The 17,942-nt window shown below is 36.0% G+C and overlaps 2 protein-coding genes across 17 annotated transcripts; both read right to left on the bottom strand.

Annotated features, from left to right (window-relative positions):
• Positions 1-1,736: 1,736 nt before the first annotated feature.
• On the bottom strand, positions 1,737-13,691 carry LOC130933070 (40S ribosomal protein S3-2-like). Of its 16 annotated transcripts, XR_009067600.1 has the most exons (6): positions 12,454-13,691; positions 12,244-12,375; positions 12,117-12,168; positions 11,957-11,992; positions 11,724-11,790; positions 5,694-6,865 (listed from the first exon to the last, which is right to left on the bottom strand). XR_009067600.1 is itself a non-coding variant. In XM_057862577.1 (5 exons), the coding sequence occupies exons 1-4, from the start codon at positions 13,419-13,421 to the stop codon at positions 11,987-11,989; spliced, it is 288 nt and encodes a 95-aa protein (XP_057718560.1). In that variant the 5' UTR covers positions 13,422-13,691; the 3' UTR covers positions 1,737-2,253; positions 11,957-11,986. The 16 variants fall into 16 exon arrangements, 7 of the variants coding, with proteins under 7 accessions (XP_057718560.1, XP_057718559.1, XP_057718557.1 ...); XM_057862577.1 differs by lacking the exons at positions 5,694-6,865; positions 11,724-11,790; positions 12,117-12,168 and adding an exon at positions 1,737-2,253 and having other exon boundaries at positions 12,454-12,508; positions 13,327-13,691; XR_009067602.1 differs by lacking the exon at positions 11,724-11,790.
• Positions 13,692-15,544: 1,853 nt separating this feature from the next.
• On the bottom strand, positions 15,545-16,444 carry LOC130933601 (uncharacterized). The gene is made up of 4 exons (XM_057863225.1): positions 16,403-16,444; positions 16,039-16,352; positions 15,690-15,882; positions 15,545-15,550 (listed from the first exon to the last, which is right to left on the bottom strand). Exons 1-4 carry the CDS (start codon positions 16,442-16,444, stop codon positions 15,545-15,547), a joined length of 555 nt encoding a protein of 184 aa, XP_057719208.1.
• Positions 16,445-17,942: the final 1,498 nt, after the last annotated feature.

The following is a 17,942-nucleotide window of genomic DNA, read 5'->3' as shown; positions in this document are numbered from 1 at the left end:
CCTTTTAGCTTGATCTTTTACAGCAAATGGAAACAGTAATAGTCTGTAGACATCCTGATCCACCTCTTTATCATGTACTGTGTCAGTAATTTGTAAGAACTGTGCCAGAAACTCAGTAGGTTCATCCTGTGGAAGACCGGAATATTGGCAATTTTGCTGTACTATGATAATGAGTTGAGGATTTAGCTCAAAGCTCCTTGCTTTGATGGGAGGTGTACAGATGCTACTCCCATATGCAGATGTAATGGGGTGGTTAGCATATGACCCCAGAGTCCTTCTGGACTGATCAATCCCACTTAGGTCCATAATGGATAAAGGGAAATGATATGGATTGCAAATAGATAAATTTTGTTTTTTTTTTTTTTGAATTAATCGAAAAAAAAATAAAATAAAATAAAACAAAAGGAAAATAAAATAAAAATAAAAAAATTTCGAAAATTAAAAGAAAATAAGATCAAAGCAAATTGAAAACTGAATCAATTAGTTAATTAAAAAGATTTTGAGATTAGCAATTAGAAAGATATGATTGAAAAATTTTTATGAAAAAGATTTGATTTTTGAAATGAAGAGAGAGAAAAACAACAAAATGACACCAAACTTAAAATTTTTAGAAAATCAAACACAATTTTTCGAAAATTTTAAAGGAAAAACACAAAGAGGACACCAAACTTAGAATTTTTAAGGATCAAAAAGGACTAAAAACATGCAAATTCGAAAAATTAAAAGAGAACAAAGGCATGCAATTGACACCAAACTTAAAATATGAAACTAGACTCAAATAAAAGACTCTAAACCAACAAAAATAAAACATTCCTAATCTAAGCAACAAGATAAGCCGTCAGTTGTCCAAACTCGAACAATCCCCGGCAACGGCGCCAAAAACTTGGTGCACGAAATTGCAATCACACTTTTGCAATCCCGCACAACTAACCAGCAAGTGCACTGGGTCGTCCAAGTAATACCTTACGTGAGTAAGGGTCGATCCCACGGAGATTGTCGGCTTGAAGCAAGCTATGGTTATCTTGTAAATCTTAGTCAGGATATCAGAAATTATCAGGATTGATTGTGAAAAGCAAAAGAACATGAAATAAGTACTTGTTTTGCAGTAATGGGGAACAGGTTGAGGTTTTGGAGATGCTCCATCTTCTGAATCTCTGCTTTCCTACTGTCTTCTTCTTCAAACACGCAAGGCTCCTTCCATGGCAAGCTGTATGTAGGGTTTCACCATTGTCAATGGCTACCTCCCATCCTCTCATTGGAAATGTTCAACGCACCCTGTCACGGCACGGCTATCCATCTGTCGGTTCTCAATCAGGCCGGAATAGAATCCAGTGATTCTTTTGCGTCTGTCACTAACGCCCCGCCTTCAGGAGTTTGAAGCTCGTCACAGTCATTCAATCATTGAATCCTACTCAGAATACCACAGACAAGGTTTAGACCTTCCGGATTCTCTTGAATGCCGCCATCAGTTCTAGCTTATACCACGAAGATTCCGGTTAAAGAATCCAAGAGATATCTACTTAATCTAAGGTAGAATGGAGGTGGTTGTCAGGCACACGTTCATAGTTGAGAATGATGATGAGTGTCACGGATCATCACATTCATCCAGTTTAAGAACAAGTAATATCTTAGAATGGAAGCAAGCATGATTGAATGAGAAACAGTAGTAATTGCATTAATCCATCAAGACACAGCAGAGCTCCTCACCCCCAACCATGGGGTTTAGAGACTCATGCCATGGAATGTACACAAAGAAACGTGTAAAGTGTCATGAGGTACAGTTACAATCTCAAAAGATCCTATTAATAGTGAACTAGTAACCTAAGGTTTACAGAAATGAGTAAATGACAGAAAAATCCACTTCCGGGCCCACTTGGTGTGTGCTTGGGCTGAGCATTGAAGCTTCCATGTGTAGAGATCTTTTCTGGAGTTAAACGCCAGCTTTCATGCCAGTTTGGGCGTTTAACTCCAAGTTTTATGCCAGTTCCAGCGTTAAACGCTGGAAGTTCTGAGGCTGATTTGTAACGCCGGTTTGGGCCATCAAATCTCGGGCAAAGTATGGACTATTATACATTGCTGGAAAGCCCAGGATGTCTAATTTCCAATGCCGTTGAGAGCGCGCCAATTGGGCTTTTGTAGCTCTAGAAAATCCACTTCAAGTGCAGGGAGGTCAGAATCCAACAGCATCTGCAGTCCTTTTCAGCCTCTAAATCAGATTTTTGCTCAGATCCCTCAATTTCAGCCAGAAAATACCTGAAATCACAGAAAAACACACAAACTCATAGTAAAGTCCAGAAAAGTGAATTTTAACTAAAAACTAATAAAAATATACTAAAAACTAACTAAATCATACTAAAAGCATACTAAAAACAATGCCAAAAAGCGTACAAATTATCCGCTCATCACCCCACAAATCCTACCCTTTCATTTACCTTTGTTAGCCACTTTGAGTCTTTTATCCCCATTTATTTAATATTTTACCACATCACTAGCCTTAAGCAAAAAAACAAATTAATTATCCCAAATTGAATCTTTAGCTAGCTTAAGATAGAGATTGTGCATCAACTAAGTGTGGAGAAACTGTGGGAATATGGGTTAATAAGAAAATGTATCATGTTTCTAATTTATTTGAATATTGGAAATTTGGGAACCTACTCATGAAAAACCAAAATAATTAAATAATGGAAAATCCATGTGCATTGATAAGTTATGTTTATTTCTCTATTTAAAAAAAATCCAAAAATATTCAATAAATAAGTAAATAAATAAGGGGACAAAAATATCCTAAATGTTAAGCTTTAATAGAAAGATCAATGCACATGTGATAAAAGTAAAGAAATATCAAAAAATTTGGTACATGAGTATGTGATACAAAAGTGGGAATTATGGGTGGCTAGGTGTGATTTTTAGAATTACATAGAGTATGTGTGTGTGTTAGGTAAGACCTTAGGTTAGTCAAAGATTCATATTATAGCTCACTTGGCCATACATGTATCCTTACCTTTACCTCAGCTCCATTACAACCCTGAAAAGACCTCATGATGTTTGCATTGATATGCTAAATATTTGTTGATTGGTTATATGAAGAACAAGGTTGAGAAAGCATGACTAGAGAAGAGTAGAGTGATTGACCCTAGACACTTGAGAGTTAGAGTGATATACACTACCAATAAGGGTTCAGTGCTTGATTCTATGTTCCCTGCTTTCATGAGCTATCTTCTTACAAGTTTACTTATTTTTTATTGTACGATTTGAATTAGTGGAATTTGGTTTGTATTTGTCTTGGAGAACTTGTTTGCTTTTAACCAAGTAGATAGAAACGTCTTAGCATGTAGTTGCATTCACATTCATAGATTGCATTGCATGAGTATTGCTTTTCCCTACTCATTTATTTTATCTCCTTAAGCTAAGCATGAGGACATACTAATGTTTAAGTGTGGGGAGGTTGATAAACCACTATTTCATGGTTTATCTTGTGCTCAATTGAGTGGATTTTATCAACTCTTTACCCACTTATTCATACTATTTTCATGGTTTTGTTTTTTCCTTCTGAATTTTGTGCTATGATTGAAAACATGCTTCTTTGGGCTTTAAATTTGCTATGTTTAATCCTCTCTTATTACCAGTCGGTGCCTTGATATGTGTGTTAAGTGTTTCAGGCTTTATAGGGCAGGAATGGCTTAGAGGATGGAAAGGAAGCTTGCAAAAAGGGAAGGAGCACAAGAAATAAAGGAGACAAACCAGCGAACAGCAACGCGCATGCATGGCTGACGCGTGCGCGCGATTTGGACAAAATTACAGCGATGCGTGCGCGTGCTTGATGCGTACGCATGGATTGGAGTTCGCGCAAATGACGCGAACGCGTGCCTGACGCACACGCGTGGAGAGAAAAATCGTCAAACGACGCGTACGCGTGACAAGCGCGATCTGCAGAATTAACAGAAATCGCTGAGGGCAATTTTGGATCGCATTTTGACCCAGTTTTTGGTCCAAAAACACAGAATAAAGCCAGGGAACATGTAGAGACTCAATACAACAGAATACAACATTCATAATTCAGAATTTTAGGTTTTTAGATGTAGCTTTTAGAGAGAGAGGCTCTCTCCTCTCTCTTAGGATTTAGGATTAGGATTAGGATTCCGGATTTCTATTATAATTAGGCTACTTCTCTTCATTCCAGGTTCAATGTTCCTTTAATTTATTTTCTACTTTATTTATTCTATTACTTTAATTGTTATTTATCTTTTCAATTTGGCTTATGAACTTTCCATGTTAGAATTGATTTTCTTATTTAATATAAATTGAGGTATTTCAGATCTAAAGATTGCTTTCTTTAAAGTTATGTTATTAATGCTTTTAATTTAATTTATATTTTTCCCCTTTGCTTTGGTTAAGTAATTGGTGACACTTAAGTTGTCAAACTCAGCTGCTGATTGAAAATTGGAAATCGCTGATTGATTTGAATCCCTCTAAAGCTAGTCTTTCCATAGGAGTTGACTAGGACTTAAGGAATCAAGTTGATTAGTCCACTTGACTTTCCTTTATTTAGTAAGGGTTAACTAAGTGGGAGCAAAATCCAATTCTCATCTCACATGATAAGGATAACTAGGATGGAATTTCCAATTCTTATACCTTGCACTGGTGGTCATGATAATTAATTTACTTCCTTGCCATTTAAATTACTTGTTCCCTATTTCAAAAACCCAAAAATATACCTTTTTCCATAACCAATAATAAATCATACTTCCCTACAATTCCTTGAGAGACGACTCGAGGTTTAAATACTTCGGTTATAAATTTTATTGGGTTTGCTTAAGTGACAACCAAAACTTTTGCACGAAAGGATTTTTGTTAGTTTAGAAGCTATACTTACAACGTGATTATTTCTATGAAATTCTTTACTAGCAGAAATCTGTTCGTCACGTATCTTCCATCCCTTAGCGATTGCCACACTCAACATCACTCTGACAGTGGGAGTTCGAATTACAAGGCTGAACACTTGATCAAAGTTGATGCCCTCTTTTTGGTGGAACCTGGTGCGGGATTTATAACCCACAAACTAACCGGCAAGTGCACCGGGTCATACCAAGTAATACATCAGGTGAGTGAGGGTCGATCCCATGAGGATTGATGGACTAAGCAACAATGGTTAAATGATTTACTTAGTTAGGCAAGTAGAAAATGGTTTTGAGATGTTCAAAAGGGTTAAGAAGTGACTTCAAAATATCATAAGGCAGGCACGCAAGTAATTAAGTTGAAAATAAAATATGGGAGAAAACAGTTAAGGCTTCAGAGTTATCTATTTTTTTGATTAACTTTTCTTATTAACTAGTTTAATCATGCAAGATTTAATTCATGGCAAACTATTTGTGACTAGACCCTAATTTCTTAGACCTTTCTAATCTCCTCCAAAATTCATCAACTGCCAATTCCTTGGTCAATTAATTCCAATTAGAGGGTGATGATCAAATTCCAGTTTATATGCCACAAGAATCCTAATTATCCAAAAATAAGGGAATTATATGTCACGTATCCCGTTAAATACAAACAATTAGAAATTCAGGATAATATGTTTTTAAGCTGTTGTTCAATTAAAGAACTTTTCCAAGTTATACAAGAACTCAATTAGAACATGGGTCATACTTCCGTTCCACCCAAATTCATAAAATAAAGAACAAAAACAATTATTGAAATATAAACCCAAACATGAATTTAAAATAGAAAAATAATAATATCAATCCATACAATAGACAGAGCTCCTAACCTTAACAATGGAGGTTTAGTTGCTCATGACTCAGAGAAAAAACTAGGATTCAGGTAAACTGTGGAATACAGAATGTTAATTGGTATAGAATTCCCTAATAGAATCCCTATAAAGAAGAAAAGTTTTTCCTTTTTATATCTAATCCTAATTAATTTAAAATCTAATATCCAAAATTAAGATAATATATTTTCCTCTTTTTAAATTCAAATTTGAATCAGAATCAATTAAATAAACCACGCCTTGTAATGTGGGAACCACTTGACTTCACTGGATCTGCGCCTAACTTGGTAGAGAGATGCGCCTTACTTGAGTGCCAAAATGGGGCCCAGAAATCACCCCCAACATTTTCTGTTTTTCTGCACGTGGCGCATGTCACGCGTACGTGTCAGTCACGCGCACGCGTCGATGGTCTATTCTGCGTGTCACGCGTACGCGTCAGGTACGCGCATGCGTCGCTGCACAAATCTTCAAATCACGAGCACACGTCAGGTACGTGCACGCGTCACTCCTCGCTGATCATCTTCTTTAATTTTTGATCTCCTTCTATTTGTGCATGCTTCCTCTCCATCAAATCCAACCAAATGCTACCTAAAATAAACAAAATTGCACGAGACTCAAAGTAGCATCCATAGTGGCTAAAAAATAACTAATTCTTGATTAAACTTAACAATTTAAATACAAATTCACTAGGAAATATAAGAAAGATGCTCATGCATCAGAACCTTTTGGTCACCAAGCGTGCTTTATATTTTTGGAACGTACCATTTGGGTGCTTTTTTATTCTAAAGACCCACTTGTTGCCGATTACATGGGCTATGCCAGAAAGGGGTTTTGGCACTAGCTCCCAGGTTTGGTTCTTCATGAGTGCCTCATACTCCTCTAGCATGGCTTTCTTCTAGTGTTCACTGGTTAAGGCTTGCTCCTATGTTTAGGAGATGGTCTGAGAGAGCTCATCATCAATTCCTTGCAATACTACTGCATGTGCCTTGGGCTTGAAGATCTCTGACTTACTTCTTATCTGCATGGGATGCTAATCCGCAGAGGCTGCTGGAGGTGTAGGGAGGACAACATCAATTCGCACCTATGAGGGAGCACCTGCAGCTAGGGAAGCATCATGAAAAGAGGAATTAGTAGCAGTAGTAGTAGAATCATGATTAACATACATAAAATAAAGTAAAGCAGCTAATGAGTCAGCTATGTGATTAAAGACATTGGAAGTATCATTCAACTGATACAATACATGCTAGGTGGTGTGGGTGGAAGGACTGGGAGGGGCAGGGGAAGGGGGAGCAGGTAGGGTTGGCTGTGGCAACATAGATGCAATGGGGAATAGTGCAGTGCCTTGAACTAGTGGAGGGGTTGAGGTGGGGAAAGGAGGAGTTATTATGGCAAGAAGAGTATAGGTTGGGCTGGGGTTGATGGAGAGATTTGGGAGCAATGGTGGGGCTGAATGGGATGAGTGGATTTGAGCTGGGGGGTTGGATTGAGCGGCCGAGAGATTAAACAATTGGTTGTAAGGGAATTCATACTCATTGAATAGCACATTTTGTGAGATAATTTCTTTACCATTCGGAAGAAGGCATTGTAACCTCTGTGGTTAGGTGCATAGCTAATGGAAATGGCCTTTTGAGATCTATGGTCAAATTTGTGTGAGTTGTAAGGTCTTAGGAGTGGATAGTAGGTGCAACCAAAGGGCTTTAGGATGGTATATCCTAGCTTGGTATTGGTGAGGGCCTCGAGGGGTGATTTGTTGCTTAGAGTTTGGGTGGGTAATCTATTGATGAGGTAGGTAACCATAAGGGTTGAGTGATCCCAGAAGCTTAGAGATAGGTTGGCTTGGGCTAATAGTGAAAAAGAAGTTTCTGTTATATGCCTGTGCTTTCTTTCTACCAGGCCATTTTGTTGGTGTGTGTAGGGACATGTAAGTCTATGTTGGATGCCATTAGCTGTTAGGAACTGTGTGAATGCTGAAGACATTACTCTCCACCATTGTCAGTTTGTATGACTTTGATTGTCAAGCCAGTTTTAAGCTCAATTGTAGTCTTGTATTGCTATAACGCTTCAAACGCTTGGCTCTTGGTTTGGAGTAGGTATGTGTGAGTGTATCTTGTGCTTGCATCAATGAAACATATGTAAAACCTGAAATCGGATCTGTTGTACAAGGGTGCTGGCCTCCCAAATGTCAAACAATACAAGATCTAAAGGTGCATAGTTAGTAAAAGAATTAGGGCAGGACAATTGATGAATTTTACTTATGCAGCAAGCATGGCATAAAGAGGGATCATAACTGGTTTTATTTACTGTTTCATCAGCATTTTGAGCATTACATTGGTTCATAACTATGGTGACCACCATATCAGATGGGTGTCCTAGCTTTCTATGCCGTAATTGGCTTGCGTCACTGACTCTTTTGCATACGACATTAATAGTGGCATTCACAATTGGACTAGTTTTAGATTTTGACATTGAGGCAAAGAGCTATATATAAACTCTGTGGCTGAAAATTGATAGAAGTAATTACAGGCTCATAATGATTCAATTCTTTATTCAAAATTGCACTTTTAACATTTTTGTTAGCCGCTACTCTAACAATATTTTTATTCACAATTGCACTATTAGTATGTCTTTGTACATTTGAGGGACTATCTACTGAAGTGATCAAAGTTGTAGCAGCAATGACTGTAGTACAATTGGTAGTAGCACCATTGTCTAGGTGTGGAAGTGTTTTAATGGTTTGGGATGGAATTGTGGCAGCTAGGCTTGGTGTATTTGAAGAAATAATAGCTTAACTATTATTGCTCAACACTGAGTTAGTATTGGCAGAGGGTTGAACATGCTTCTTTCCAGGTTGAGTGTGGAAATACTTTTGATTTTCAATGGTGTTTGTAGAAACAGGTTGAATCTGTAGCCATATGCTTTATTCTTGGTCCAATATAGATCCCTTCAAACCTGTAAAGTCCATTTTTAAGAATTCCTCGAAAGAGGACCTGCTTGGTTATCTGGCATTTAACATTGCACAAGTAAGGCCAGAACTAAAAAAATACATAATTATCTAAGGTAAACTTGGCTACATTCACAAGTTTTTGGATATAGTAGGCACATGTAAGAGGTTTTGTAACTTGAAAGGTTTTTGTGAAAGTGATGCATGCATGAATGAGTTTTCAATGTGTTTAATTTTCATACCTTAACCATTACCTCCATACACTTATTCTGTGTCGTCATAATCAAATCCTGTGATGAGGTTCCTCTAATCATACGTGATATGGTGAGATGCACCTGAATCTGAATACCAGGCTGTGTCTGGAAATGCTAAGGGAATAGCAAGGAAGGCCTGTGGTTAAGGAGATTGCGTCATTACTTCTTGTAGCTTTTGATGAGAGTTTTAAGCACCAGTGCCATTTTAAAATGCTGCTGATGGAGGTTGCGGTGGATTGAGAGACTGCATCTGTGGGCTTACAAAGTCTTGGTTGAATCTGTGATAGCACTGCACTACTGTGTGTCTAATCTTCTCACAAAGCTGGCATTGAGGTCTGCTTCTGTGCCACCAAGACGATCTTCCTGAGCCTTTGAAGTATCCTCTACCCCTTGAACCTCTGAATCCTCCTCGATAATTGTTGTGGCTGTCAAATCCTCTTCCTTGTGTTCTCTCTTAAGCTTCTGTATTCTGAGCTAGGTTTGCCTGAATTGGTCCTAGATCTACTCTTCTAAACATGTCAATTAATTCTTCTTGAGTTAGTAGTTACGATTCAAACTCACTTTCTGTCATGCGGTCAATTCTTGATGTTGCCATGGTGATGAAGGCGTTGTATTCTTCACTGAATCCTCCCAATGTAACTTCAATGTACTCTTCTTTGCTCAGAGGAGCTCCAAGTTCATTGAGTGCGTCTGCAACTTGATTGATCTTAGACATGTATTTTGCAATTGTAGATACGTGCCTCTTGAATGCTTTTAGCTGTGTCTTAAGCTGCTTGATCCTTTATTTAACTCTAGTTTTAAAGTATTCGCTTAGTGTGTTCAGATCTGATGTGCATAATCATATTCTATCACTTGATTGACAAAGTTTGACTCCATTATTGCAATTAACTAGGCCACAAGGTACTGATCTTGTACTTTCCAATCTATGTATTCCTAAGCTTCGATACCTTTGTTTATGTTTGATTCTAAGCTAAACTTTGCAGGGATTTTCTTTGGATCAAGGTGATTCTGAAGCTTATTAACTTTGATGCACGCTAATGCTTGTTTCTTCCATGTCTTGTACTTGTTCTCATTGACCTTGATTGCTGTAAAGGCAGCAAATAGGTTCTGATTGAGGAAGCTCGTCAGAGCTTGTGGTACTGATGCAGTGGAATCCAAGGATCGTTGATTGAGCTCTGATACCATGTGAGGTATCAAACTCCAATGATTGACAAACAAAGAAACAGAGTAAATCAGAGAAAATTAGAGAGAAGAAGTGCAATGAGATCCATGAGAGAAGTACTATTATTGTGTATTCAACTGAAAAGCTAAATTGGTATAGTGTACAGCTATTTATATATAGAAAAGGATGGGAGATTCTAGAGAGAAAAGAGTCGAGGTTCTAGGTCCTTCTAATTGTAACTAACTTACTTATCTGTAACTGACTGAACTAATTGGATAATAAGTAACTAACTTTGGCTGAGTATATGTGCTCTGTCATGAGCTCTCTCAATACACTTAACACAAAATGTTATTATATATGACTTTGAAATCTATAATTTGCTAAGACATAAAACCTAAATCAACTAGAAACTAAGCCTAATTGATTAGAGATGTGTGTTAACGCTTTTTGAGTAGCTTTTATCTAAAAAAATTGATTTACTTCTTCAGGAAATCGATTTACTACATTGAAATAGAATTGAATTCTTCTTTTTCTATACAAGGAAATCGATTTACACTTATGAAAATCGGTTGTTTGAGAGCTTTTCAAAAGTTCATTTCTTTGAAGACAGAAAATCAATTTACTCATTGAGAAAATTAGTTAATACATTTGAAAATTCAAATATTTTACATAATGACTAGAAGTAAATCGATTTACAAGTGTTCAAAAGTTTAAACGACTAGTTTTGGCAAAATAATTTCACGTTTATTTCACTTAATTTTCAATATTCTAAGGTTGGGCATTGTTATAAAGAGAGATATTGAAGTCTCATTTGATACACAACATTAATTCTAAGCATTTTTGAGAATTCAGATCAATTTCTATATATTTCAAAGTGATTTTTGCATAAATTTAAGAGATACTCAAAGTTTGATTCATAGAGTTTCAATTGTATTCATTCACTTTTCTTGAGAGTTTTTATACATTTTGTTTCAATTCCATTGTGAAAGGAGAGTTTTGTAGTTCTTTTTGTTGAAAAATTTGGAGTGTAATTCTTCAAAAGAGAGACTTGTTATACACTAGATTTGGTAAGTATGCCAAAGATTTTTATTAAGCACTTAAGACAAAATACTTGAAGTTGATATTTCTTCAAGTTCTTAGAGAATGATTCTTTAAGTAAAATAGCTTAATATAGGAATAGTGATCATATACTATGAAGTATAAATCAAGTGTCCATTATTGTAATGATTTATTAAATACTCTTGAAGCTTAATGACAGTAAAAAATTTCGACACCTTAATGGAAGGACTGGAAGTAGTCGAAGAGGTTAGACCGAATTAAAATATATCGTCGTTTTTACTTTCTCTTAATTCTATCTCATTTATTTTTATCGTCATTAATTTACTAAATGGTGTGAAATATATAACTCCTTATAAATGTTTAGTAATTGGCTTAAATCTTTAGAAAAACATATGAAAAATTATAATGTACAGATTTTATAATATAGATATTCTCATTGGAGTAATCTGGTGATGACAGGTGTCCTTAAGCAATGCAAAAGGGGAGCAACTTTTGATGGTGTGCAGAACGGTGTCTAGAGAAGCTACCATAGAACCGACTTACTCATGCTGAAAAGGTGATGGTTCCATTTGGAAAGATGGAGATGCGCATGCTTTTGCAAGGATTAGGCCTGGATAGAATGAATTCCATATGAGGCCTTGGATGACTGTGGGGCATGGGGTATTATGGTTTAAAGGGATGGGTTAAAAGCGTAATGCAAGAATAAATAATTTAAGGATGTTTGAACCAAATGAACCAAAGAACAATTTTTGTCGTAATGCAAGAATATAATGAACCTTTTTGTCGTAAACATCCTCGCCACCAAGCTATACCTGAAATAATACACAGCAAATAGTTACTCGCTCGTATATGCCTGAAATAATACATAGCAAAACCAAAAAAAAATGAAGACTTGAAGCAAAAAACAAAAGAAAAGAACAAAAGAAAAACTTGTACTTCATGAAAGCTTTGTGAAGTTACTCATCTGCAACATTTCTTATCCAAATCCCTTCATAACAAAAACAAGATGCATACACTATCAATGCAATCAAAGGAAGACTTGTCTAAAAGAGTATATACTAACCTGCCTAAGGAGTACATGTCTTACAACAGAATCAATGTAGTTCTTGACTGGTTGCCCTGAGGAAATCATGTACCCGTCCTTGAACTTCATGGATTTAGCGCGCTGAGCCCTCAACTTACCACTAACGATGACCTGCGCAGAATCAAAATGTTATCACAACCTAAGCATAGCAACAAAGAAACCTGAAATCAGATGCTGTCAAGAACAAACCTCGCATCCCTTGGCGCCATTTTCCATAACAAACCTCAAAACACCATAGCAGGCCCTGCAAAAGTAGTTTTAGAAATAAATTTCATATTATTTAGTAGTACAGATAAACAGCAAAGGAATTATCCTATTCATTAGAAGAATGCGCATACAGCAACCTGACTAACACCAGCCCCTAACATCTAAAAAAAATGAAGATCCAAATAAATACAAAACATAATTCATTCAAAAAATAAAATAAAATTTACAATGTAACAAACCAATCAGAGCAATATAATGACATAACAAAAGAAGCAGTAGCGAAAGAGTTAATATTAAAAGATTTATCCCTCAGCATTACAACATGAATATAATAGAATTTCATGAATATAGATGATATGGAGAACATAATGATTTAGTCATCTTCCGACACAAACTTGGTGGAGTAGGCACCAAATTTGCTTTAAAGATGACAAAGCATGCTATTCTACAATCACCAAATCAAACCAGAGCAATTCAAGAAAGCAACCACAAATTTGCAAGTCATGTTAAATGGAGCATAAATCATTTTAACTTTTCAATATCAAGCAAATCTAGTAAAGTTTAAGCTGGAATTCATACTCCCCTTTTTCTTGTTACATTCTTTGGAGCATGAAACCTCAAAATTTGATTTCTCAATAAGACTGAAAGCTCAATTGTCAAAAAGTTCGTACAAATAAAGATCCTAGTTCAGTTCATGGAAACCTTTACAAAGTAGGAACAAATCCTAGTTCAGTTCATGGAAACCCTTTACTCAATGACTCGGAACAACATGAGAATTAGTTCCATAAGATTTGATAGCTTTGATCGCACTATCGCAGCTTCAATCGAAGCTTCCAAAGTCTTTCGCTCGCTTGCCTTACAGATCTACTCAGCAAGTGCCACCGAGTCTGCGCCCAAACTGCTATGAGTACTTCAAGCCGCTGGAGCAAAAGCAGAACCAGCGGCAGCATCCGCCGTGGAAGACGACGCAGAAGCGGAAGATCTAAAGCATTACTATCCCGAGAAGCGAGAGCTCCACGAATTGAGAAGCTCCACGATCACCTCGTCCTCATAACTCCACCGGCGACGCTTTGATGGAGGAGACATGGCGGCAACGGCGGCGAGGAGATGAATGGCAGTGGCTGGAATCGCTGTTTTAGGGTTCAAACTTCAGACTCTTTCGTTCTCTCTCTTTCTTAGAACTCTTTTTGATTTTTTTTTTGGTATGCTAAGTTAATATTTGTTTGGGTTGGGCTTTTAATAATTAATTAGGTTAAGAATATTATAATAGTGGGAGTTTTTATTATATTATTTAAAATTGTCACAAATAAAATATACTACGGAGGTTTTAATAACTTCCACTAAAAAACTTTCACAAACAAACAAAAATTTTGTAGTGTTGACTAAATAATATAGTTCAATATTTAAATATATAAATATACTGACGTTAACATTTTTATTATTTTCGTATGTTATTTTTGCCCCAAAATCTAAATTTTTCTAGGTTCCTCACTGATTGGCGCTATAATTACTGAATGATGAATAAGGCTAGTGTGGGGTGTAGGTTTTGTTGACTTCTGACTATTACTGTTAGTTAAAAGAAGGCAATAGAAAGGGTCACTTTGATTAGTGTAAATGTCGGTATGCTGGTTGAAAACCTGAGTACGTGAACGCAACGGTTGACCGATGAAGCGTGAACAATGAAGTCGAAACTGTGAACGGCAAACCAGATTCCCTAAACCGCAATCTTAAATGGAAAGCGTGTTGTGGAAACCAATCACACTGCACCATTGATCACGGACCGTATGTCGTCTCATGTACTTATGGATTCCTGGGTCGAAGTTATGAAAACCGGTAACATAGGTTCGACCGATAAATCAGTAAAAAGGATCACAGGTAGTCCAGTTAGTTGTCAGGACTCGTGAAGCTTGAGAGCTGGCAAGAACCGGTGAAATCAAACGAAGACCGGTGGAAATATGCTAAATGAAAGTGGTTAGTTGAGAAGCTCAAAATTGATGAGAGCAAATGTGGTTCGTAACCCAAATCCTCCATGTTATTGCATGTTTCTGTTGGGACCATAGTTATAAAAACCGAGCCAAAAATCGAACCAGTCAGGCTATTGATTTATTGGTTCATGCATTTAACCGATGACTTATTGGTTAAACCAGCAGAACCGGTCCGACATAAGTACAAAATATAAAATTTACGAAAAAAATAATAATTTAAGATATATATATATATATATATATATATATATATATATATATATATATATATATTTCACTAATATTTTAAACACAATCAAATTTCAACAAATTATAGCCAACAAGTATTAATTTAATTATTATTAAATTAATGTATAAAATTTTAGTATTTTTTCGTAATAAAAAATTTTAAATTTTATTTTTAAATTCAAGTAAATATTTTTATTTTAATAACTAAGTAATTAATTTATATTTATTATATTATTATATACTATATGTATTTATTGAAAAATAATATTAATAAATATCATATAAGCATAAAAATATAAGCATCTTGTAATTAATAAAAATGTTTGATATTTTTTATTTATACGTGTTTAATTACATGTATATTAATAATTATGAATAATAAAACAACTAATATCATCATGAGCAACATAATAATCTGTCGCAGCAGATGAAAATATTGTTAAAATTCAACAACTAACGCCAAAACCTCTCTCATCATTTTATCTAATGATTGCAGGAACTACAATCGATCATACAAAAATATAAACGAATAAAAGTCAACATTCTCATCCATAAACAACGTAAACGGAATGAATCTCTCGGATAACTACTTTATTTCTCTAGTAAAATATACACCGGTTTATGGACAAGAATCCTATTATCACCAATTTATCACGTAAGGAGTCGAAACTTCTTATCAAACTTACGTTCCAAATCAAATCAAACATAACATTAATGCAGGTGAATAAAATGCTAAACTTCTTAACCGCTTTATTTTACAAATAAAACCAAATTTAACATTAACGTGGGTTACTCAAATTCTAAACATTCTAAATAAATATATAACCTAATAAAAACTTTTTTTTTTGAACATAGAAAATTCAACACTGTAAAGTGGAGCAAACAAACCAAAATAAGTACTAAATGAAAAACATAACATCCCAGCCGATGTCAGCAGAGCCATCAACAACCAAAAGAATCACTATCGGTCCATTCATTGTAGCTCAGAATTGTCCTCTTTATTACCAAGTCAACACCTGCTTCCTCGTTGTTAAAGATCCTAGCATTACGTTCCACCCAAATGTTCCAAATCACTGCAAAGAACCCAGCCAGCCACCTCTTCTGCTCTCTTTTTCGCTTATGCCAGCCAGTCCAACTCTCAAATAGTGTCCTTATTGTGCCAGGTATAGCCCACACTTCACCAAAGGACCGCAACCAACTACACCACACTTGCCATGTTAGTTCACAGAGAAGAAATAGATGCCTGACCGATTCTACCTCCTTGTTACAAAGTACACATATGTTATCAGTTGGCAGAATAACGCCTAGCCTACTCAATCTCTCCTTGGTATTAACTCTACCGACAAGTACAAACCATCCAAAAAGCTCAATTCTTGAAGGTACCACTCCTCTCCAAACCGAACTTGTAAAACTGTAGCTCGTGATCTCAGTTGATAGACTCTCCGATTGTAGGACTTGCACCACAGAGTTGGTAGAGAATACCCCTTTACAATCAAACTTCCACACTAACTGATCCTCTTGGCCATCTGCCAACTTCACCAGCCTTAGCCTCTCATGGAGCTGGTTGACAAGCTCCAGCTCCCATTGGAATAACTCTCGTCTCCACTGGAAATTCCATATCCACTCGAGCCCATCCCAAAATCCACAATCCCCTATCATACAACCTTGCTGATGTGAAATAGAAAAGAGTCTTGGAAAAGTGAGTTTTAGGGGCTCACCTGGCAGCCAGTTATCTTCCCAAAACAAGGTGCTCCTTCCATTCCCTACCTCCCTTGCCAGGCCAGTAAGTAATTTGTCCTTTATCCTCTGCTCTGTAATATTCAAATGACAGATGTCTTTTCATGGTCCTCCTTTTTCCGGCAGCTGCTGATTAGATAACATTAAACACAAAACCCACAATCCCTCTGCCTTCCATGAACTTATCCATATCGCACTGCGTATTCAACAACTACATCACAGTACAATAAGCAGCACCTACAAAATCCAAATCAAAGTTCACCTAAAAGGTTTTCATATTAGACCCATGGGAAAAAAACACTTACCTATAGCTCCGTCGATGCTATTGCCCAATTTGCTCATTCTACAACAATCCCAAATTAAACAATGCATCATCGATCACCCCTAAAGTATCACTGCTGTAATGGATCTCATGGCAAAAACAATGAGACCTCGAAACACCCTTCCAGGAATCCCTGAGCTTATTTCTAGCGAGACTATGTTCTTCTCGGTATTTACGGTTCTCACCAACCTATCACCCTCTTCCTTTATTAACCATCCAATTCTTCTTGATTTTTCTCATTGAATTTCGTCCCCATTAAATTCCCCAAATAACTTATGATGACCCGACCCGAAATTCACCCCAACCCATGCCCGTTCAAACCACAGACAAGTCGCCTCTTGCAAAATACCTTATCTGTGGAGCCCAACAAAAGAAAACAACCCATTTGCTATCATCACCGAACAACCCATTTGGCCCAACGCGCATTTCGGCCCAATACAGACCTAACCAGAATAGACCTCATCTAATTTCCTAGTTGCGACTTGGCTCAAACTTGTTGCTAAACAAGGCTCCTAACACGCTTTTCTTATCGCTAAATAGAGAGAGGCTGACACATCGTACAGAAGAAACAGCAAATATGTTAAACATACATAAATCTTTGTATATCTGTATAAAACTCAAATTTGTACAGTAAAATGACTCAAAATACAAATATAAAATTATTTGTTTGTTTACTTTAATTTTATTTAAATTTCACAAAATTTTATCGTAATTTTTGAATATATAACTCACCCTTTTTGAGTATCAAGCATGTAGTAACTATCGATGTATACTTGTAAAGAGTGACTTACGCTAGCAATCAAAATATTGCCATATGTCATGACGGTGTCCAACCCAAAAGTGTGTTTAAGAAAAAATTGATAATAATTTTTTATATCATGGTTAAATTTTTTTCTTTTCAGCAATAATGTCTATAATTTTATGTAATGATAAATCATGCCCCTTGTAGTAATAAGCAATGCAAGGATGAGATGTGTTTTACACATAATTATTAATCAAATTATGTATAAATGATTTAGAATAGAGTGGCTTAAAAAACAAATATTAATAAACTCAAAATTAATTAATAGTAATGTTATAAGTACTTTTACTAATATATTAGCCTTAATTAATTAATATACAACTTAATATTTATGAAGACTACATTTATTTCTTGAAGAAAAATAATAAATTCATCATCAAGATAAATTTTAGATTGG

The sequence above is a fragment of the Arachis stenosperma genome, chromosome 6 (assembly GCF_014773155.1).
Source record: "Arachis stenosperma cultivar V10309 chromosome 6, arast.V10309.gnm1.PFL2, whole genome shotgun sequence".
NCBI lineage: Eukaryota > Viridiplantae > Streptophyta > Magnoliopsida > Fabales > Fabaceae > Arachis > Arachis stenosperma.
The sequence above is the reverse complement of the archived record's forward strand: the minus strand, read 5'-3'. Positions and strand labels throughout refer to the sequence as shown.